This window comes from Gasterosteus aculeatus, chromosome 2 (assembly GCF_964276395.1).
Source record: "Gasterosteus aculeatus chromosome 2, fGasAcu3.hap1.1, whole genome shotgun sequence".
Taxonomy (NCBI): Eukaryota; Metazoa; Chordata; class Actinopteri; order Perciformes; family Gasterosteidae; genus Gasterosteus; species Gasterosteus aculeatus.
This window is the reverse complement of record NC_135689.1, coordinates 14,239,239-14,261,562: the sequence shown is the minus strand read 5'-3', so window position 1 is coordinate 14,261,562 and position 22,324 is coordinate 14,239,239. Positions and strand designations below refer to the sequence as shown.

Genomic DNA, 22,324 nt, shown 5'->3' with positions numbered 1-22,324 from the left:
GAGGTTATCCATGACGTAACGACGGACGGAAAGCACGTGACGCCACCTCGCTTCCGCCTGACACGCGAGGGAGGTGATGCCGTGGGTACCACCTCAAAGAGACGGATGCGGACCACGCCCTTCCTTTCCTCGCCGATAGGGGGCTCTGTGGCGTCCATCGCAGGCCGATTCCTCAGCAGCAGCTTTACCCCGCTGCCCTTCCAGCAGCATCTCACCTTCAGCCCGGCCCGACGCACGTCCACCGCCGCAGAGCAGAACCGAGAGGGAGAAGAGAAAAGAGCAACATCACAGTCGGTGGTTTTAATGATGTAGTCAGTCGGTATTTGCTTTGACATCTAATTTAGTCCGCCCGAACCTCTCTGCGACAAGGAAAGACCGTCCAGCTGCGCACGAGCCAAGTCGCATCCTCTCGAAGCCGTCCAGCGTCCACGCGGTCCATCCGACGGAGAAGGACAAAGTCACCGCGCACGGCTCGTCGTTTATTTTTGACGGCGCCATCGGCCCGATCAGCGTCCATCTCCAGCAGCATCTCTGCGCTCAGCAGAAAACAGCATCCTTCCTCCGCCGCCGCCTCCTCCTCCTCCTCCTCCTCCTCCTCCTCGAATCTGCGCCATGGCCGACGTCCCTGCGGAGTGTAACATAAAAGTGCTTTGTCGCTTTCGTCCTCTCAACCAGTCGGAGATTGTTCGTGGGGACCAGTTCATCCCCAAATTCCAAGGAGACGACACGGTCCTCGTCGGGGTGAGTCAATGGAGGCGCTTTGTTGTGCACGCGGGCCCTTCATCAATAAATCATCAGCTCCACTCATCCGTTTTGGGTCGTGGCCGGACGGGGGGAAAAAAACACCACGATCAGTGAAGTGTGATACCCCCCCTCCTCCCTCCCTCTCCCCCACACCAAAAATAATCTTTTTCCTTAACATGACGAAGCATAAATGCGTGTAATGTTGTCACATAGTGCGTAACGTGGCCTCCCGCATCAGCTGATGCGCTCAGCACTCTGCGGCCTGCGATGGTGCGCCTTGTTATTGTAAACACACATCACTTCATAAAATGGATCGTGCGAGATGCTACACAACACAACACACTTTCACAACAGTTGAATCAAATCTTCAGTCAAAATTGTAGAAAATGATTTTCATACAGTTAGGTTATCCATGACGTAACGACGGATGGAAGCATGTGATGCTAACTTAACTTTCTTGCACAAATTGAATTATTCTAAGAATTTAAGGTGTTATTTTTAGAATTATCAAGGGAACAAACTGACTTGTTTATGTTTTAAAGAAACAGACGCTCATCTTAGATTTTGTTGCATCACATATAAATAATTGGGCAATTATTATTATTACATTGACTTGAAATTCAGAGAAATTATCCGAGCAACAATCCCCAAATAATTTCAAATACTATCAGCATACACATAAATCACAACTTTGTTTCATGCAAGTTGTATTGAAAATATGCACACATGGAAATACAAATACTTTTAGATGGCGTACACAAGCTCCTTCTTCTCGTTCCCTCCAATAATTAAAACAAACAGAACGTACATCATCCTTTCATATTAGATTCAATGTTATGAGTAGATCACAATTTTCAGAACATTACACATATTCAGGCTATCTCAAGCGGCCCAAAGGTGTATTGCAGATATAAATGTTACATTAACTACTAAATTCAAATAGAATAATTTTGGATACCCTAATAACATCTCCCCTTTCTTCGTCTTTGAGTCAGGAGAGCGATAGTAAGCTTTGGTTCTGCGGAGGGAGGGGTCATGATTTTACTTTCTTTGGCCATCTCGGCCTGACCGCCGTCTCTCCTCTCAGCAGGACGATGGACGACAGAGTCAGAAACTGATCTCTCAAATTGCTCACAGAGAAGATCAATAATCACCCGACAATCTAATGCTTCACAGGTCGAACTGCTCCTTCCTGTCTCTGGTTTCGACCGTCTCCTCTTCCATGCAGTCTCACTCTACTGTTTCTGTCGCTCCAGTTTCTGTCACTTTGACCCTCACCCTTTGCTCCACCCGTCACCATTTTAATTTCTCGTTTCCTCCCCCTTCTTCAGTCCCTCCCCCCATCCGTCCCTCCCTGTCTCTGGTAAATCACTCTGGTCTGCAGATGAGTCAATTTGTTAATGACGTTTGGGGAAAATTGATCTCATGCACTCTGTGACCTCTCCCATGATGACATTTAATACTGCACCTGTTCTATCAGCTCATTGTGCCATTCTGTCACATTCAGGGGGTTTAATAGCGTGATTTCTGCAGCAGTGGCTCATCGGGGCCGACTCAATCGTCTGTGTTTCATGCAAGATTGCTCTTTGTTTTAGAACTGATTTATTTTGCAAGTATTCCTGCAGATTTTGTTTCTTACGGTCATATAACATTAGAGCAGAAATCAGTGTAAAAATCAAGGAACATTTGTGTGTTTGTTGTTGTAACTGTAACCTGTAACTGGCTATTGGAAAGAATATTTGGAAACATCTCAAACTTACTGCACCTTTCATTTATTTGAATGCACTGAGAACCAAATCCTGGTCTCCATTATAAACCACCTTATGTTGTGTTTTTTGTTAATTGTTTGTTGTGGTTCACTCACAGGGGAAGTCCTACGCCTTCGATCGAGTGTTTCCGACCAACACCACCCAGGAGCAGGTCTACAACACCTGCGCCAAACAGATTGTCAAGGGTACGGATGATTGGGCAGGTTATGTCAGATGTTTGCAGTGTTCAGATCACATCTCTGTAAACGCCCAAGTCAGGTCTTATCATTCTGAACATCTAATTTACAAGTTATGACACACAGTTGTAGCTTTCTATTAAACCCTCTGAATAAAGCAGATTAACTACAGAGCTGCTGAGGTGATGTGACACCTGCCCCGCAGTAAGAACGCCGCCAATTTCCTTTGGCATCCATTTTAACATTCTACTTACTAGACTTTGCTTTGCCAGGCGGCAGAATACATCAGTGAGGTTTTAACTCCCAGTTGTGCAAAAAGGCCTCTCGGATCAGTCCAGGTTTGCGGTCCGAGGGTGAATAAGCGTTTTCTGTACTGGCACCTGAGCTCTGGTACCTTCTTCCACGTATCGATCTGCTGGCACGGTTTCCGCTGTCTAATCCCGTCTCAAGACACATACGGCGCCCTGTTGTGAAACACTTGATTTTAATTTTGTTGGAAAAGTTTAATCTCTCCAACCTTTAATGGGTTTGAAGGATTTATCTGTACATGTATTTTTCTTGCATTTCTTTATATTTTGTATTGGTGTTAATATACCCTCTAATCAAAGCACTTTCTATTCCCAGCTTGAAAAATGAGATACAAATAAAGATGATTGTTTGTTTGTTCTTTTGTCCTGTTTCTTCTCATAGATGTTCTGGGTGGATACAATGGCACTATCTTCGCATATGGACAAACCGCCTCCGGGAAGACTCACACCATGGAGGTACAGTGTTCAGAGCAATTAAGCAACTTGATGTCTGCGTTGATTTACGTTTTTTTCCCCATCTCCTATTAAGGCTCACTAGAGACTGGTAGCAGGTCTCACAGTGTCTTTCTATGACACCACAGCTACCAGAATAGCACTTTGAATTTTTTCTGCCGCGACATTTACTTTGGTCAGCTTGGATCCAACAGTCGTTTTATGAGAATTTAAAAGCATTATTGCATATAGTCGCCATTTGTTCTCCTGTCAGAATCACAATCTCAGTCTTACACCATTATCTGTGACTTTCAGGGCAAGCTGCATGACCCTCACCAGATGGGGATCATTCCTCGCATCGCTGAGGACATTTTCAACCACATCTTTGCCATGGATGAAAACCTTGAATTCCACATCAAGGTGGGGTATCTGTGCTGTGTTGTTCTTGTGTTAATCCTTCCTTCCATGTTTGGATCAATATCTTCTGTCAGCAAACAGTTCAACAAAAGAAAACGTGCGTTCACTTTTTATTTATATAAAAAAACAATTTCTTTTACACAATTACACCTATTTTTCTTTCTTCTCCAACAGGTTTCCTACTTTGAAATCTACATGGACAAAATCCGTGACCTTCTGGATGGTTAGTGTAAATTTGACTTTTTATGGAATGTAAAATATCCCGTCTTCTGAATTGTCCGCAGCAATTGTTTTCATCCAAAAAGCTGTTTGTCGGATGTGCTTTGAAATATTTTGAGGATGTGCAGAAATCTTGCTAAAACAATTACATTTATTTATAGATTAAATAAGGTATAGATGCCATATACACATTCAAAGAGTTTACTTCACCTACCTACAAAAAGTAAACAAGTAAAAAATAATGCCAACGTGTGTGTTAACTCAACAAGAATCACATAAAAGTTAAGTTAATTTGCACTTAAACACATTATTTGAAAAAGTAATACATAGAGTTTTACTTATATATATATTGAATTGTATGTACATATTTGTAATAGTCACCTGGCACCTGAATGGAGTGTTTCCCTAAACATAAACCTCTAATTCAATACTTTCTCTCTTACTTTTATTTTAGTGACAAAGACCAACCTCTCTGTGCATGAGGATAAGAATCGGGTGCCGTTTGTCAAGGTTTGTGAAGGTCCTTTGTATTTTTGGGTGATCATCTTCCCGTGAGGTTCGTCGCGCACATGATGTTGAATCCTCTCCTCTCCCCTCGTCCCCTCCCTCCTCTCCCCTCGTCCCCTCCCTCCTCTCCTCAGGGATGCACTGAGCGTTTCGTCTCCAGCCCTGACGAGGTGATGGATGTGATCGACGAGGGGAAAGCTGCTCGCCACGTTGCTGTGACCAGTGAGTCTAAAAATATGTTGTTGCAACACAAGCTATAAAGTACATTTTCCAATTATTAATATTTTCAATATAACTGACAAAAAACATCACAAAAGGCAACAGCTCACAGTATATCATTTTTAGATGTTCACAATAACAGAAGAAGAATAGAATCTCTGCCCGCAGCCATCATCCCAATAAAATCATTCCTAACAAACAGAATCCGCTCGTCTAGCATCTTTAAAATGAGAGCGCTGCGCTTAGGCTCGTTAATAATATCTTTGTTCCAATACTGTTCATTACAGTATAAAAACGCAGCTAAAAATAACATGTGACCTAATTACCAGTAAACTCAGTGATCACTACTGTTGAGGCAGATTTTGTGTCACTTAAATAAAACCTTTGTGCATTAATATTCCTGCTTATCAGGGTGAGTCCTTAATCACTTTAAACTGAATCCCTGCACTCCGGCTTCCTGACAACGATGACGCATGATGGTCTCAGCCTGCCGGTAATAAGAGATGAATCACAGGTCACAGTGGACTCACACTTCAAACAAAGTAAAGTTGGCGACACTTTAGAAAAAAAGGCTACAAATTATATACCTAAGTAATATTTATAATTATTTAATGCCTCAATTAATGCAGGTCTTCAGAGAATTCATGTTGCTCACCATTAAAAAAAGTCAATATGACTTTGATGAATGTTCGTAGTTACGTTGCACCACATGCAACATGTGATTAATTGGATCATATTTAATTAATTAGAAAGGGGGAAGTCATTTCCAGAGCTTTTTGTGTCTTAAAGGGTGAAAGAAGCCAAGTGGACTCAAAAAAAAGAAAAGGTTGTAATTTGAAGATGAAAAGCTCAGACTGCTGGTGTAGGTCTGATGATCATCTATCCATTGAGCAGTTCGTCCAGTCAGAACAAGAAAATAGTGTCAGACTCAATTCATACTTTTAACATTGAACTGTGGCTCCAAAGGACCTCTGTTCATGTGAAATTGGAATAAATATTCATATCCACCTTTATGATACAACTTTAATAAAGAGCGTCATTGTAGTGTTATATAACAGGCAGGCATAGATGAGATTAGGCATAAAGGGGATTAGGCATAGATGGGATTAGGCATTATTTTTGGATTCTACAGATTTCAGAGCGGATGCAAAGACAAATCTCTAAATTGTGACAAATTAGATAGATGTTAGACCAACATACTAATGCAATATTTACTTAAATTAAAAAAAAAGTTAGCTCATTAGAGCAGCAATAATAACAAATATCCTAATAATGAAATCCTACGACAATCTGTCTTTGAAAAGCAGCTGCCTGCGAGCGGCTCGACGCTTCCTTCACAAGCAGCGCAGTCGTCTCTGCTTCCCGGTGGAGGGCTGCTGACTCACTGCACAGTGCTGCGCTGATAACAGATATAGTCTTACTCTGTGAAATGACAATGCTATTCTTCCGCAGTAATGTCTTGTCCTGGTGGAAAGAAAAGATGTGGATGACTTCAAATACAGAGATAAATTACTACAAATGAATCAGTTATTACTTTTACTACAGGGAGTTGCATTTATCCTAAAATGTGCTGGTTCTACTTTAGAGAGAGGAAGGTAAATAACAGATTGTATGTTTTGTTCCTTCACTCAACTTGCTTCCTAAAGGCTATCGTTTGGTTATATCCATTTCAAGAATTCTTTATGCTTCTGAAAAGCGGGTTTAAACACAGATTTGAACCACAAAACAAAGACTGCCTTCTTCTGACCAACCAACGGTCGCTTTTCTTCTGTCTTTGTCCAGACATGAACGAGCACAGTTCTCGCAGCCACAGCATCTTCCTGATCAACATCAAGCAGGAGCACGTGGAGACGGAGCAAAAACTGTGTGGAAAACTGTACCTGGTGGACCTGGCTGGCAGCGAGAAGGTAGAAGACCCTCTGCCGGAAAGATTGATTATGGATAAACAACTCCCGACCTGCAATTCCGTCTCCCGTGAGGTTTTCTTTAGCTGTTAATCGGCCATGTTTCATTCTGCTGACTCTCCTCCTTCACTCCAGGTCAGTAAGACTGGAGCTGCAGGAGCCGTCCTGGATGAGGCTAAAAACATCAACAAGTCTCTCTCTGCTCTGGGAAATGTCATCTCTGCGTTAGCTGAGGGCACGGTGAGCTTTCTTAACACCACCTACCGGTATTTGGATGGACAATGGAGTAACAATTAAGACCGCCCCCTTTTTATCTCCTGCAGAAAAGTCACGTGCCGTACCGTGACAGTAAGATGACCCGCATCCTGCAGGACTCCCTCGGAGGGAACTGTCGCACCACCATGTTTATTTGCTGTTCTCCCTCCAGCTACAACGACGCAGAGACCAAGTCCACTTTGATGTTTGGACAACGGTAATTACATGTGGAGACGGCGAGTGCAGCTTGGGAAATACTATGTTTCTTAAAGCATGAGAACCAACTTCTTTTCAGAGTATTCTCACATGCTGCCATGTTTTTCAGTAAAAACACAAAGTCTGATGATCTGTCACTTCTTAATAAACTGATTCATGTCTTTCCACCCCGTATCTCTCTGCCTTCCTCCATCACAGTGCCAAGACCATCAGGAACACCGCCTCCATCAACCTGGAGCTGACGGCGGAGCAGTGGAAGAAGAAGTTTGAGAAGGAGAAGGAGAAGAACAAAACTCTGAAGGATACTATCCAAAAGCTGGAGATTGAGCTCAACCGCTGGAGAAACGGTGAGATCCATTGAGTGTTTTCTGACCAACTGAACTCCTTCATTTCAGCTGCGTAACTTTAGCTCTTCTTTGATGAAATCACTAACAAAACTGTCTTATCGTGATGTCCTCTTTGTCCCCAGGAGAGAACGTGCCTGAGACCGAGCAGACCAGCCAAGAAATAGTGACCCCTTTCGAGACAGTCGAGGAGCGTCCTATTTTGGACAACGACACCTCCTCCATTGTTGTCCGCATTTCCGAGGAGGAGCGGCAGAAGTACGAGGAGGAGATCCGCAAGCTGTACAAGCAGCTGGATGACAAGGTCCTGCTCCATAACATGCACATACTAACGACAACGGACTGTCTGTACATTTAAGTAATGCAATCTCAATTGCACCATGCAAATTAAGATGTTATTTTGTTAAATGTAAAACGGAAAATAAATGTAAAACGGTCATAGATACGGTTGTGACGACCCCTGCTGTGGAGGCAGCAGCCTTCCAATGAGATTTGGTGATTGAAGGCACCTGGGCCAGGTGCCCTGAGATTAGAAAGCCCTGTGTTCATTCATTGATTCTGTCGCTCTCTTCTCTCTCCAGCAGACGTCCGGTGTGGTAGGGCAGCCGTCTGTTGAATCCGGTTTTCCTTTGGGTTAAATGCCCTGGACAACACCCACCATTTACACTTTACCCTCATGCACATCCTACACTACCGATAATACTGACATTCGCATCCCATCTGGAATGGTTATGGTTTTTTGTTGTTTTGTGTGTTAAATAAAGAATGTTACACCTCAGAAACCAGTGTAACTCCAATCTTGTCATGGCCCAAAGAGCCAGGTCGTGACAAATGGGGGCTCGTCCAATTCTGGTCAGTGATTTGTTTGATGATCAAGTGTGTAGATTTCGTGTGACGCGTGTTTTTGTGTGGATCAGCTGTGAGCGGTTGGTGCGCGTTTGGTTTGGTGGTGATCGCCAGGTTGTCTCTGTTGCGGAAAGTTTGGGAGTCATGCTGGATTTTGAAGGTTTTGCTCTGGTTCGTTGGTATTGTAGTTCTTTGGTCCGTTGTAGTTGTAGCTCTGGTTCGTTGTAGCTCTGGTTCGTTGGTCCGTTGTAGTTCTTTGGTCCGTTGTAGTTGTAGCTCTGGTTCGTTGTAGTTCGTTGGTCCGTTGTAGCTCTGGTTCGTTGTAGTTCGTTGGTCCGTTGTAGCTCTGGTTCGTTGTAGTTCGTTGGTCCGTTGTAGCTCTGGTTCGTTGTAGTTCGTTGGTCCGTTGTAGCTCTGGTTCGTTGTAGTTCGTTGGTTCGTTGTAGCTCTGGTTCGTTGTAGTTCGTTGGTTCGTTGTAGTTCGTTGGTTCGTTGTAGTTCGTTGGTCCGTTGTAGCTCTGGTTCGTTGTAGTTCGTTGGTCCGTTGTAGCTCTGGTTCGTTGTAGTTCGTTGGTCCGTTGTAGCTCTGGTTCGTTGGTCCGTTGTAGCTCTGGTTGTGGAAGCGTTTAGAGGGTTTTTTTTTCGAGAGGTCCCGGGTTCAAATCCCGGACGAGCCCCCATTTGTCACGACCTGGCTCTTTGGGCCATGACAAGATTGGAGTTACACTGGTTTCTGAGGTGTAACATTCTTTATTTAACACACAAAACAACAAAAAACCATAACCATTCCAGATGGGATGCGAATGTCAGTATTATCGGTAGTGTAGGATGTGCATGAGGGTAAAGTGTAAATGGTGGGTGTTGTCCAGGGCATTTAACCCAAAGGAAAACCGGATTCAACAGACGGCTGCCCTACCACACCGGACGTCTGCTGGAGAGAGAAGAGAGCGACAGAATCAATGAATGAACACAGGGCTTTCTAATCTCAGGGCACCTGGCCCAGGTGCCTTCAATCACCAAATCTCATTGGAAGGCTGCTGCCTCCACAGCAGGGGTCGTCACAACGGTAGATGAAAGCCTATAATATTCACACAGGATGATGAGATCAACCTGCAGTGCCAGTTGGTGGAGAAACTGAAGCAGCAGATGATGGACCAGGATGAGGTGAGTCATCACAAACTCACACGAATAACTACACACTGTATGTGCGCATTGAATATTTAACACCAAGCTCCAGAATAGCATAATTCGACAAAATGTTGATTATTTAATATCTTTACTGTAATTTGTCCCCCTCTCTTTTCCTTCCCTCCCTCCAGCTCCTGGCATCATCTAAGGGCGATGGGGACAAGGTGCAGGCCGAACTCGGCAGGCTTCAGGTGGAAAGTGACTGCGCCAAGGCTGAGGTGAAAGAGGTGCTGCAAGCGCTGGAGGAGCTGGCCATCAACTATGACCACAAGAGCCAGGAGGTGGAGGAGAAAGGCCTCCAGAACCAGCTGCTGGCCGACCAACTGTCCCAAAAGATGGTACGTTTTAACAAGGAGATGTGAGCTTTACCAAAGGAAAGCTAAAATCAGAGACAGTTGGTGGACCGGAATGGAGCTCAATTGCTTGCTGTTTGAAAAGGAGTGACGCCGAGAGCGAAAAGTGGTCGGTAGCAGGTTCCTTTTTCGGTCATGAAAATACTCATTTATATGTAATTTGCATGAGGAGAAGGAGGCGGGTCCATGTTGCTTAATACCAACTGAGATCGACTTGTGCCGTTCTGAAAAAGGAACCTGCCACCGACCACTTTTCGCTCTCGGCGTCTTTTCTAGCAGCAAGCAATTCAGTTCCATTCTGGTCCACCGACTGTCTCTGAATTTTTGCTTTCCTTCCTTCTGCCAGTGACCACTTGCCGTTCCCGGCGCTACTGGAGTAAAGGGTGAAGCTTCTCTGATCCTCTCCGCGTCATCTCTTTTTCTCTACAGGCCAGTCTGATGGAGCTGGAGGCAGAGCTGTCCCGTATGCAGGAAGTCAGCGGGCAGCAGAGGAAACGCATCGCTGACGTCCTCAATGGTCTGATGAGGGACCTCAGCGAATTCAGCACCATCGTGGGCAACGGGGAGATCAAGCTGGTGAGTTGGACCTAAGAGTAAAAACATGTTTAAATCAAGGGTAGAAAAGTCCATAAACTCTTTGTACTCCGTACAACACATAATAGAGTGAGGGTTTTTTATATTGAGTGCCATGTTTGTCCTGACTGGAGGAGAAAGTATGAAAGTGACAAAAAAAAAATGTCCCCCAAATCCTCAGCCGGTGGAGATCAGCGGTGCGATCGAGGAGGAGTTCACGGTGGCTCGCCTCTACATCAGCAAGATCAAGTCGGAGGTGAAGAGCATGGTGAAGCGCTGCCGTCAGCTGGAGAACATGCAGCTGGAGTGCCACCGCAAGATGGAGGAGACCGGGAGGGAGCTCTCCTCCTGCCAGCTCCTCATCTCTCAGGTGGGAAGGGATGGAAGACATGCAATGGCTGAAAGTTAGTTTGAGGTGTTTCTAAAGCACTTATTTTTGTGCCCCATGCAGCATGAAGCTAAGATCCGCTCTCTGACGGAGTACATGCAGAGCGTGGAGCAGAAGAAGAGGCTGCTGGAAGAGAGCCACGACTCCCTGAGCGAAGAGCTGGCCAAGCTGCAAGACCAGGGTAAGGAGGGTTGTGTACATGTGCACCCAAAATACTGTTGAAATATTAAAGAGTCCACTAAAGGAAATGCGGAACAGTTTAGCCATCCCCGTTCTGAAATTGCCTCAAGATGTTATGAGGCTGCATCTCTGTGATGAATGCGTTCTCTCTCTTTGTGTGGTGCCAGATAACTCCCTGCTTGAGGAGAGGGATGGAGAAAAGGGTGAGATCGAGGAGGGAAATGTGAAGGTGAGACGTGTTGTAAGGCTGTTTATTTGTGAGCATCTGAGTTGATTGGTTCAAGTCGTGATATGGACGGTATTGGTTTCAATGTCCAGAAGGTTGCACGCCAGCAGGGGGAGTCTCACCGTGGCCTCCATCACCAGCAGCTGGCCCGCCTCCGGGATGAGATCAATGAGAAGCAGCGGATCATTGATGAGCTCACTGAGTCCGTGACAAATATTATATACAACATCGCATTCGTCTTTTTATACGTTTTTCTTTGCATTCATAAATGTTTGTTGAATAACCCGGCTCGCTGTTGCTCTTCTCCTTTTCCGTCCCGACCACGTGGGCTTTTGCTTCGCGTCTCCAGTCGTAACTCCAAGCTGGAGCTGGAGCTCGCTCAGGTTCGTGCTGACTTTGAGCGCCTGAAGAGTCAGGACACCACCAAGACGGAGCGCCTGGAGGAGCTCTCGTGAGTGTTGTGGCGGTCTTCCAGTGTGGTTAAAATAGCTCCGTCCTTTATGTGAAATAGAGCTAGGTAGTTTTATTAGAGATCGTGCAAACATTTAAGTATGGAAGTGATTAATTGCTGTCTTTCTTCTCTTAAATTCCAGCAGATGGCCCGTAGCACATAGATACTGATTGTCCTGGAGTGCATATAAATATTGTCCTATCTAAAGATGGTTTTGCTGTTTCTGTCAGATTCCTGCACGAGCGCCATGAGCAGACTAAACAGGACTTGAAGGGTCTGGAGGAGACTGTCGTGAGTAAAATATACACCTCTACCTGTGAACATTGCTCTGTTTCTTCTCTCTTGTGTCACCTCAGTGTGTCCTCTTCCTCTTGTAGCACCTTCGTCTTACAGAGCTGTCTTGCTCACTTTTTTTCCCATCTCTGTCCTCCAGGCCCGCGAACTCCAGACCCTCCACAACCTGCGCAAGCTGTTCGTTCAAGACCTCACGTCGCGGGTTAAAAAAGTAAGCAGCCCCGGTTTATGAGCGGAGGCAGTTTTAGGATCGTTTTAAGGAACATGTGTGGTCGGAACCCCCGATAAAGACATCGCATGGTGTAGCAACATTCCTCTAACTCCTCTCATTCCCTTGACTTTTAGATTTTTAACTAAATACATTCACTTTTTGCGTAGACTAGTGGATTAAAGAAACACTTTTAAAAGGTTTATACGGTATGGATTGTTTTGTTATGCACAATTTACTATATATTTACATTTCTGATAAGGTGGTTTAGTTAATTTGTGATGTCAGTCCGACAGTCATCTTCAAAGCAGCTTAATTAAGGTAATCAGTCAGTCACTGGTACTTCTTTCTCGCTTTGTCTTCCTCTCTGCAGAGTTCCGAAATGGAGCCTGATGATAGCGGGGGGTCTTGCACCCAGAAGCAGAAGATTTCCTTTCTTGAGAATAACCTGGACCAACTTACAAAGGTTCACAAACAGGTGAGAAGGCAGAAAGGATAAGAGGAACTGTCCGTTTAGTGATGTAAACACAGTCCGCAGTTTAGATTGTATAAAACCAGATGTAATTGTGATATTTTCACCAATAAAGCTGTGGGGCCATTTTTGCAGATCATTTCCCTGTTAGTGACCTCTAAGGGTGCATAACAGAATGACACATTTATTGCTATTTTGAACCTAATTCAAGTCATGTAATTAGTATGTTACATTACATGTCATTTAGCTGACGCTTTTATCCAAAGCGACTTACAACAAGGTTCAATAATGTTCAAAGCCCACAAGTTGTTTGTGATGTAAACAAATTACTAAACATCAACGTATTGCATCACATTACTGTAATTGTATGTTGTTTTGTGTTTTTATTTGAGCATCTGTCTGTGTCATATTTGGCAAAATATCTCCTCATTCACTATTCTTCCTCCCGCATTCACCCCTCCCAGCTGGTACGTGACAATGCAGATCTGCGCTGTGAGCTTCCAAAGTTGGAGAAACGTCTTCGGTCTACTGCTGAGAGAGTTAAGGCCCTGGAGACTGCACTGAGGGACGCCAAAGAGGGCGCAATGATGGACCGCCGCCGCTACCAGCAGGAGGTCGACCGCATCAAGGATGCCATGAGGGCAAAGAGCGCCCTGAGGCGCCCGCACGCAGCACAGATCGGTACTGCAGCGAAGCTCTCTCGTTTGACTTGCTCTTGCACGACATTTGAGATGTGACTTTCTTTTATTTAACCTCTTTAAACTTCAGTTACCCATTGCATCATAGCTGCGCCCTGAATTTATCATCCTGACAGCCAAGCCAGTGAGACCGAAGCAGGTGCCCGTCTGCTCCCCCACCAACCCGTTCTACACTTACATCCGTGCCACCGAACAGGCCAACACCTACAGCAACGCCTGCTTCCAGGGCAACGAGACACAGCCGAGCGCCCCGAGCGTCCACTGCAACCCCAACTCTGTGCAGAGCAACGCGTGAGTCCAAATCCTTCCCTCCACCGTTTCCAAGCCAAGTCAAGTGTGTGACAGGCGACAGAAGTCGCTGTGGTCTTCACCACACAGAGCATCCCGTTGTGTTATCTGATTTTTTTGATGCACTGTTGAGTCATTTGATTATAGCCTAAATCTGGCAAGCTTTTCCCTTTGATATTAAGTATTGCTTTAACATTATGTTCCTTTTTACTCTTACTCCTTTTAGATTTTTTAGTGTCCCTCATATTTAACTGTCTTTTTTCCCTTTTCTCCTGTGGTATTTCCACAGAGTGTCCACAGCGCTGGGCTACAGAGCAGGCAGATACACTGGAGACATACTGGAGTCCTTCCCACTCAACATTGAAAACGGTAAGAACAAAAGCCCATGTACACAGATCACGTTAAGCATCCTAGATATTTATTGTCAGTAGATCAGTGTCCTTTTTGTGCTCTTTATTTATTTTATAGGATTTATAAATAATTGATCAATGAAATTAAAGTATTGTTTTTATTCCAACAGGTAACAACACAAGTGAAACGAGAGACATCAATGACAACAGGTGAGGATGTCAGTTAGCTGTTTAATATTTCCGGTCACTTTAAATAACTTTTATCTAGCTTGGAACAAATCAATTTTGGAGTTTTTGTTGTCAATTTACGTTTAGTTTGTTGCGTAATGACTGTTGCGTTTCTTCTATAACAGAAGTGATGTTCACTGTGGCAGCGAGGTGGATGATTCAAACAGGCATTACATCATTCAGCAGGAGACCGCTGCGAGTTAATGCCATGGTAACTAACTAACCACACAAAGTCACACGCAGGCACACTCGCAAATCTTCTTTGTCCGCGTGCCAAAGCAAGAGAGCGGAGAAGAGTGTTAGCAAATTGGTTTTCTTAAGAAAACTGCTGTGAACTTGAAAACGGCTGCTGGGTAGTTTGAAGAATCAGCGTCCAACGTTATTTCATACTTTAGAAAATCTGTGGGGATAAAAAGCAAAGGAAACAAAAGAAAACATTGCGATGGTCCTTTAATAAGAAACATCCGACAGAACTGTTACCGGATTTCTGTAATTCTCCAAACGCTGACTTCCTTTTATTTGCTTTTCCAGAAGATGACCAAAAACTGTTTCCGTCCAAGGATCCTCCGTGTGCATGCAGCCTGTCTCCCCATCCCTCCACTGCATCAATGATGAAGATGATGACAACGAAGACCTGTAGCCCCTGTAGTCTTCAAACGTAACGGACTTAACCTCCTGCTCCTACGGTCACCACCTTCAGGTTTGAGGTCCAGTCTCCTTCCAGTTCAGCCAGCACAGGAAGTAAATTTAATCACATTTGTTTTCCTCTTATAAAAACAGGAATTTCAACTCCACCAATCTCACCGTCAATCAATTTGTCACAAGATATCGCTGACACCGAATACCTCCTGATGTGGTTGAACTGAAACAGGGCTAACTCCATCCCTGACGATTTAGGATGTTGTAAATAATAGAGCTGTATACTCCAGTAGAGGTTTCTGACCAGCAACTGTTTGTGTGAATGCACAGCCTCCCTCGTCCCCTGCACACACCTTCTTAACGGCATCATGTGAATGACACACTGTAGGCAGACGTGACCTTTATTTCTCTGTCGTAAATAACAGTATAGTGTTTAACGCCGGGCTTGTAACAGAAGACCCACACTGCATGTCGCGTTGCGGGTTAGCTTTCAAATCTTTGCATGTGTCCTGATTCCAGTCGGGAGTTGGAATGCTGCGGGTGGACAGTCCGATCGACTTCGACAGGTGTAATAGAGAGAGAAAGAGAGAGAGAGCTGGCGTTCCTTAATCCCGATCATGGTTTCCGTGCTTTAGATTCTCCACTTTAAAGCAAAACTCGGCTGTTGCGTAAATGTGGCTTTAACACTGGAAGAAACCACACTAAACACATTGGGGTCTAGTTTTAATTAAATAGATGATGCGGCCGTGTCGGGGAAGCCCAGCCCTGACTGAACAGCATGTGTCCAGGAAGCTGCAGCGATACTGCGATGTTGCAGCCGTGTGATGCCGTTGTACGTTTCAGGTAACGACGCCAGCATCAATGCATCCCGGCTTTCTCCCTCTGCTTTGCGCCCACACCTTGTTAGTCTTCATAGCGAGCCTTAACAGCAGATGACTTCTCAAGATGATCAAGCGCATACATCTGTAGTTACTACCTCTAGAGCTGCTCATATAAGCTTAATACACCAACATCTTTTCAAACGCTTAATAGAAGCTGGTCTTAGAGTTTCTGTAGAAAGCAGCAATAGCTGTGAGTGGATTTAACAGATCTTATTAGAGCAGTAGTTATGTTCTCCTGAAGTTCATTTATACACAGATTCCTCCTCCATCATGCAACCAGATCAGGACTGAAGAACAAAATGCTAAATGTTCTATTGCAGCAGAGATGTAGTTTGGTTCATTACATCAGGGCCGATCTGACAGTGTCAAGGTATATGATGCGGACTAGCACTGAAATTATAACAATCCCTGTCGCGTTATGTTTAAAAACAGAAGTGAAGTAACCCCTTTTGGTCTAACTGGAATTTATTCAGTGATTTGTGCGTTTTAATCTGATCAAACAATCCCGTCCAATGCTGAGTGACTGCAAACAAGTCTCCAGCTGAGCAGGTACCAGTCTGGGACGAACACACAGCAGCTGTTTGTCGCATGTCGAGTCGTGCTGCGTTTCTTCTGTCAGAAATCCTGACCAGCCAATCAGGAGGGAAGAAACCAGCGCGTCTCAGGTGCGTCACAAAGACGTGGATGTGTTTGGACGAAGCTCAGTCACTGGATTGAAGGACAGATTAAATCCAAAGTGTGTCGCTCTCAAAGGAAACAAACAGAACAATGAACCAGCTTTTGCGCGACTAAACCTTCCACGTTGAATAATGTTAAAGTTCAGTGCGTTTCATTGACTGTAAATTAGCCCAAATAGGACCCAAGAATGTTAAGTGAAGGTCAGCTGATCCTTAACAGCCGCATCCACGACAGGTCTCAACTGGCATCAAGAACATCTCAGGGCTTCACGTTCACAGCCACCACGCGTCATCGCCACCGTCATCCGGAGGGAGTTTCTCATGTACATTCAGGCCGGGTTGTGTTCTTTGAAGTTAAACAGAAGGGATGATACATCTACAGATCTAACTTTATTTTATGCACAGTGTATAAAATCTCCATTCCAGCATGTGACATCCAAAAAAAAAGTGAAATCCCTCTGGTCAGAGCCTACTGTCCCTCTGTTTGCCGTCATGTTTTAAATGTAATAAATAAATCTGAAGGAGAGGGGGGATGTGTATTATATCGTCACCTTCTATTCCACTGTCTGATTTCAACATATATAAAATACATGTGCTATATATTGTTAATCTTGTAAGTAAAACAGCGTGCCATGACATAGTAAAAGGCAAAAGAAAGGTACACGCTAACTTTGTTCAGAGAAATGTTTGTTTGATTTTCTTTCCATATGCCGTAGCGTCAACATGATTATGAAGAATCACAGTTCTGTATATATAGGCCCACCACTATGCTGTATTGTATGTGAACCATTGTGTTGTAGTAAAAAGGTCAATAAACTTGTAGAAAGAACTTTGTCCAAATGAATGATGAAGAATGAGAAATGAAGTTTTGAAGTGTGAGATAAAAAGACACAGGTGGAGCCACCATGTCGATGACTCCACCTGGTGGACTGAGAAGATTCTGGCATTGATACAGATTGAATGAAAGTTCCTTCCCGTTAAATCACTCTCCTTCTTCTTTCAGCACATCTTCTCTGCCATCAGATCCCTCTACTATATTTTTTTGATAAAGTCGCTTTATTTAACGAGAGGGATGTTTTATATATGACTTATTTTCAAGCATATTGGTCCCCCATCACAGTGTATTGCAACTGACCTAAAAACTATGATCTCACTAACATCAGTCCCTGCTGGTGATTTGGGTGCTCTCTGTTGTTGATACGACCTCTAACCTCAACAGGAAATGCATTTCTTAAAAATTTGTTATGAGAAGGAATCTGTGATGTGAAAACCATGTTCACGCAGGCATAACTTCTTCTACTGCTTTGCTTCATAATCGACATGTCGTTAGGAAGTGTTCAGGAGTTTAAAAAAACTGCAGGTCAGTCAGGTGAAACACCACGTGCGTTTATTGTCGTCGTATGAGAAGAAGAGTGCGATTGGAGCTTCCTTTGTGCCTCTGAAATGAAAATAAACTGCTCTTCTTTTTTCCCATGAGAAAGGAAGCATTGATGTAAACAGCAGGAGCATGAGAGGCAATATCCTAATGTGGTTTGTGCATGTGTGTGTGTGTGTGAGAGAGACAAATATTGCATTACAGTAACACACACTGCATTCCTAAGAGATGACCAGACTGGGCTGGATCAGAAAATGTAATCTGTCACAAGTTTGGAAACTATCATGTCATGTATCAGACGTACGTCAAATGAAGCCACATTTCGATCAATTCAAGATCAGGCTGTTACACATTAGACATTCATTCGAATGACTTGTGAAGAATATTAAAAGTTTCTGGTTCATGAGTGTATTAAATGATATTAAGCCTGCCTGTTTGATTTATCAATATTGACCTGTTCGTCTCCTTTATTTTGTTTGGTTATAAGTTTTTAGGTAATACTTTTTTACAGTCAACCATGCGGACTCATTATGGAGATAAGGCATTTCAAATGTGCAAAGCTTCTGTAACTGACAGGCGCCGATTCAAATAATCGGCGCCTGTGTGCCTCTGTGTGTCAACCTGTGTGTGTGTGTGTGTGTGTGTGTGTGTGTGTATGTGTGTGCATGTGGGTGAGGGGGGGGGGGGAGCGTCCTGCCAAGCCCTGCAGTCTGTAGTCTTCCTGGTGCCGCAGAGTCTCCAGCAGGTTCAGCTTCCAGAGAGGAGAAGTTTGCTCCCGCATGTTCCTGCGCCACTGACGCGGCCTCCACCCGGACACGAGGAGCAGGACGAGGTACAGAGATCCCACATTCATAGCGAGAGAAAGCGATGTGGCCGCTGATGGTGGATGAGCTGTGAGCGCGTTCAGAGGCGCACCTGGTCGTTCATGGATGTGATTTCATCTTAAAATGCTAAACAACGGAACGAGTTGTTACACTAATCCTTCACCGAATAGTGTGTTGTGTTTACATTTGATGAAATAGTGACTTGTTGCATGACGGGGACCCGCGATGTTTTGCCCTTTGGTCAGTCGCACAAAGTCAGATTTAATTGCAGAACGAAACCGAAGTCTCGGTTTGTTGGTTTCATTATGTCATGTGTTACCGTCTTTGTGGTCTCGAGGCACTAAAGTTAGTAAAGACCCAATGTGCTGTGCGTTAATGTGCACACAGAACTGTAAAAAAGGGGAATGTGGTGTTTGTCACAATGAAACTGCAGCTACAACCGTCCGTTACAAATGCACGTACTGCAGGTCTGTGTCCAGATCCTCTATTAATAATAACTCATTTATGTTTTGTATCAAACACACATCAACACCCCGTGGACTATGTTGCACTTCAATGGTGGATGAATAATTCATGCAGATATCCTTTTATTTAGAAGTCCAGAGGGTGATCACCTTCCCAACTATTTGATCTGCAGGCAGTCAGTCACATGAATGTGAGATGATGTGACAGCGCAGGATAGTGTGCTCCAGTGTCACTCATCCGAATCAGAATTAGAGTGATTGAATGTCTGACTCCCCTTCAAACGGTTGATATGTGATATTGATCGTTGACTGGTGTTATTCCGCTTGGAGAGTTTTGTTACTGAAGGAGGTGTTGGTGGAAAGGCCCTTGATGTGTACTCTTATGGCTGCAAGCTTTCAGTATCTTAGACCCAGTTGCATGATTATTTGGATCATTTTACATCTTCTTTTCCTCTGCTGGATTTACAGAACATGACATATTTGTAAAGAAACAACTTTCCCGTCATATATCGTTCTTCACCTATTCCATTATACTGTAGTTTGGCATATCAGGAGCATACACTAATCTTGGTTGTAGTTTGAGTTGGAAAAATAATAAATAGATAATAATGGTAAAACACCGTAAACTGCTCTCCGTTTGTTTTTTCAAACTTAATGTTCGTCCTGTGTGACCGAAAGCCAGCTGTTGCTGTCGGTCTGTGTGGATGTGTCTTCTCTGCTGTGTGGGCGAGGTTATAAATAAGAGGCTCGAGTTTGTTGCGCGTGTGTGTGTGTGTGTGTGTGTGTGTTGTTTAACCAGCTGCTGGGAAGGTTTGTTATTCTCTGTCCTCTGAATGCAGGTGTACTCGCTGGCCTGGATGCTCTTCTCGTGCCCTTTTTAAGGTCCCCACCCAGACAGCAGTCTGAGTGACGTCCCGCTTTTACCTCAAGGATTAGTCTATTTGTGTTGGCTCAGCATAACCTGTCTCTTTTGTTTTGGCCGTCCGGGACCTTTTGAAATGTATTGTTGAAAAATTGATATTTTGAATGAAATATTTTACTGTTGAGTGAATTAACAGTTTGCTCCTCTTGTTTCAGCAACATATTTTCAAATGTGTGATCATTTAAAACCTGTATGTCGATTTATGTGTAGCTGCCACGTGACAGGCGATATATGGTACACACAGTCTATTCATGGTTTTTTTTGATGTCCTATTCCCCCTTTGTGCTATTTCTGACCTTTAAAACAGCTCCCCTAAGAAAAGTTACAGCATTTTGTTGTGTGTGTGTGTGTGTGTGGTTGTGTAGTTCCGTCTGTGCAGAAAGGAGCATGGGAAAGTGGCCTCAACGTTGCAGGGAAAACTAACAGCAATGACGGTCACATGTATATATATAGATATTGACAGCTTGATGACATCCACAGTGTAAACCATGACTTGGTCTCTATCATGTTCTGCAGTAATTCTCAAAAACCGAGTCTTTATCAGGGTTGTAAAATAAGTAAACAATATATATACATCTTTCAATTTCTCCAAAGTGTCCAATCCACTTTTGAGCCACGTGAGAGAGCGTAGCTTGTTTGTTTTTACTAATGAAAGAGTATGAAAAGAGTATTTATTCGCATTATGGTATTAACATGTGTATGTTTTCAAAAACATGCAGAAAAAAGAGTTGTGATTATCAAGCATTTACTGTATCACTGAATGGCTAGTTTTCCTTTCCAAGACAACCTCATCTAATGGATAAAGATGGTGAGGAATCTTCTTATTCTTTCCATCCATTTGCAATCCAATTCACCCATTGTGAGATATCGACACATTCACGTATAAACAGAAAAATAGTGCTATTGATGACATCCTTTTGTCAGCGTTTTGCTCTCAGGGCAGTAAATTGCACTGTAGGAAAATGTGCGTACTGCTGCTGCAGTTTGTTGGTGATATGATCAACGGCTTTTTCTCCTTGACATTCAGGGCCAGCGATGCATGTTAATCATGCGGGAGTTCTGGCATTAGAACACTGGGAACACGCACTGAATGATTCAAACATGAAGGTCCAGAAGACGTCGCCACCAGGTCAGAACTCGGTCAAAGCTTTTGGCTCTTAGACAGCAGTTGGTCATTAGCTTATATCAGCACGAATATCTTGACCTATATTGTCGGTAATTTTTTTTGGTTAATTAAGGCTACATTCATTCTTATTATTCAATGTCCTGGTGTGATGCCTACTTGTTCCTTTTGTTTGTCCGTCTGTCTACTGTAGCCACTGTATTTCAGTCACATGCAGGCACACATACGCTCCCGTCAGAACAATGTGTTTAAATGAAATCCAGGCAGCCTCGCACTTCATTTAGAGTGACTCAAGCAGTGATTTATGGCCTGCAGGGTCGGCTCCCGAGGAAGCCGTGAGGGGTCACGCGGTCAGTTGGAAGGCCAAAATAGACCACGTTCCTTCTCTCCCCCACTGGGTCGATTCGTTTCTCTTAACCAAGAGCTGTCAATGTAAAACAAGTGTTGAATCACACAGCCTCGGTCCTCTGGTTCAGACCCTTAAAAGATCTAGAGACTGTGGACTCTAGAGCCGTTGTGTCCATTCAGAGTTTAGCATTTGTGCAGAATGTTAGCACACAATGGAATAGCGGACAGTTTAGTAACATATGTCACGTAGGGGTAATGACCATAATGATGACTTTCCTGCCCTTCGGTTAAGCGCCTTAGCAAAGTGTGTCAGTACGTGACATGTATGGGTTTGTCCCCGGGCTGCTTGTGTACTAGCTGTGCCAAACTGGATTTGGATTGACCTCTTTGGAGCTAGAAAATCAACTTGAAAGAAATTCTTCATCCTTAAACCAACCATTTGTTGTATCAATCACTCACGCGCGTTACCTTCAATTAGTGAAGATAACTGTTTTTGTGCCACGTCTCCTTGAAAAGGAGAATCCGACAACGGTGTGAAATCTCAGTAAATGGTGAAATAAATGGTGCCCATGGGAAACAACATCAGGGGATTTTGGTTATTCAGTCCCCAAACCAAGGCCTTGGTGTTTTTTCTCAGCAATCTGTCACATTGTGAATGTTCCTGACAATGGAAGGACCAGCTGTGGTTGTTGCTGCTTTTCCAAGTTGTTTTCCTCGACCACTGATTACAGATTGTGAAACATTGTGTTTAGTATGTTTTATCTTGAGTCAGAGCTCAAATATTTTCACATTCTTTCTTTTCGTCAAATGGTTTAACA

The 22,324-nt window shown here is 43.9% G+C and overlaps 1 protein-coding gene across 2 annotated transcripts; it reads left to right on the top strand.

Annotated features, from left to right (window-relative positions):
- Window positions 1-57: 57 nt before the first annotated feature.
- kif5aa (kinesin family member 5A, a) lies at window positions 58-17,279 on the top strand. Of its 2 annotated transcripts, none has more exons than XM_040194300.2 (29): window positions 58-741; window positions 2,611-2,698; window positions 3,380-3,453; window positions 3,745-3,849; window positions 4,021-4,069; window positions 4,520-4,575; window positions 4,707-4,794; window positions 6,574-6,698; window positions 6,831-6,935; window positions 7,019-7,167; window positions 7,365-7,513; window positions 7,636-7,814; window positions 9,452-9,520; window positions 9,676-9,882; window positions 10,327-10,473; window positions 10,652-10,840; window positions 10,922-11,039; window positions 11,206-11,267; window positions 11,360-11,466; window positions 11,614-11,715; window positions 11,946-12,006; window positions 12,149-12,220; window positions 12,591-12,695; window positions 13,154-13,370; window positions 13,504-13,678; window positions 13,965-14,044; window positions 14,196-14,235; window positions 14,379-14,464; window positions 14,785-17,279. In XM_040194300.2, exons 1-28 carry the CDS (start codon window positions 613-615, stop codon window positions 14,455-14,457), a joined length of 3,126 nt encoding a protein of 1,041 aa, XP_040050234.2. In that variant the 5' UTR covers window positions 58-612; the 3' UTR covers window positions 14,458-14,464; window positions 14,785-17,279. The 2 variants fall into 2 exon arrangements, with proteins under 2 accessions (XP_040050234.2, XP_040050233.2); XM_040194299.2 differs by having other exon boundaries at window positions 11,357-11,466.
- The last annotated feature ends 5,045 nt before the right edge of the window (window positions 17,280-22,324 follow it).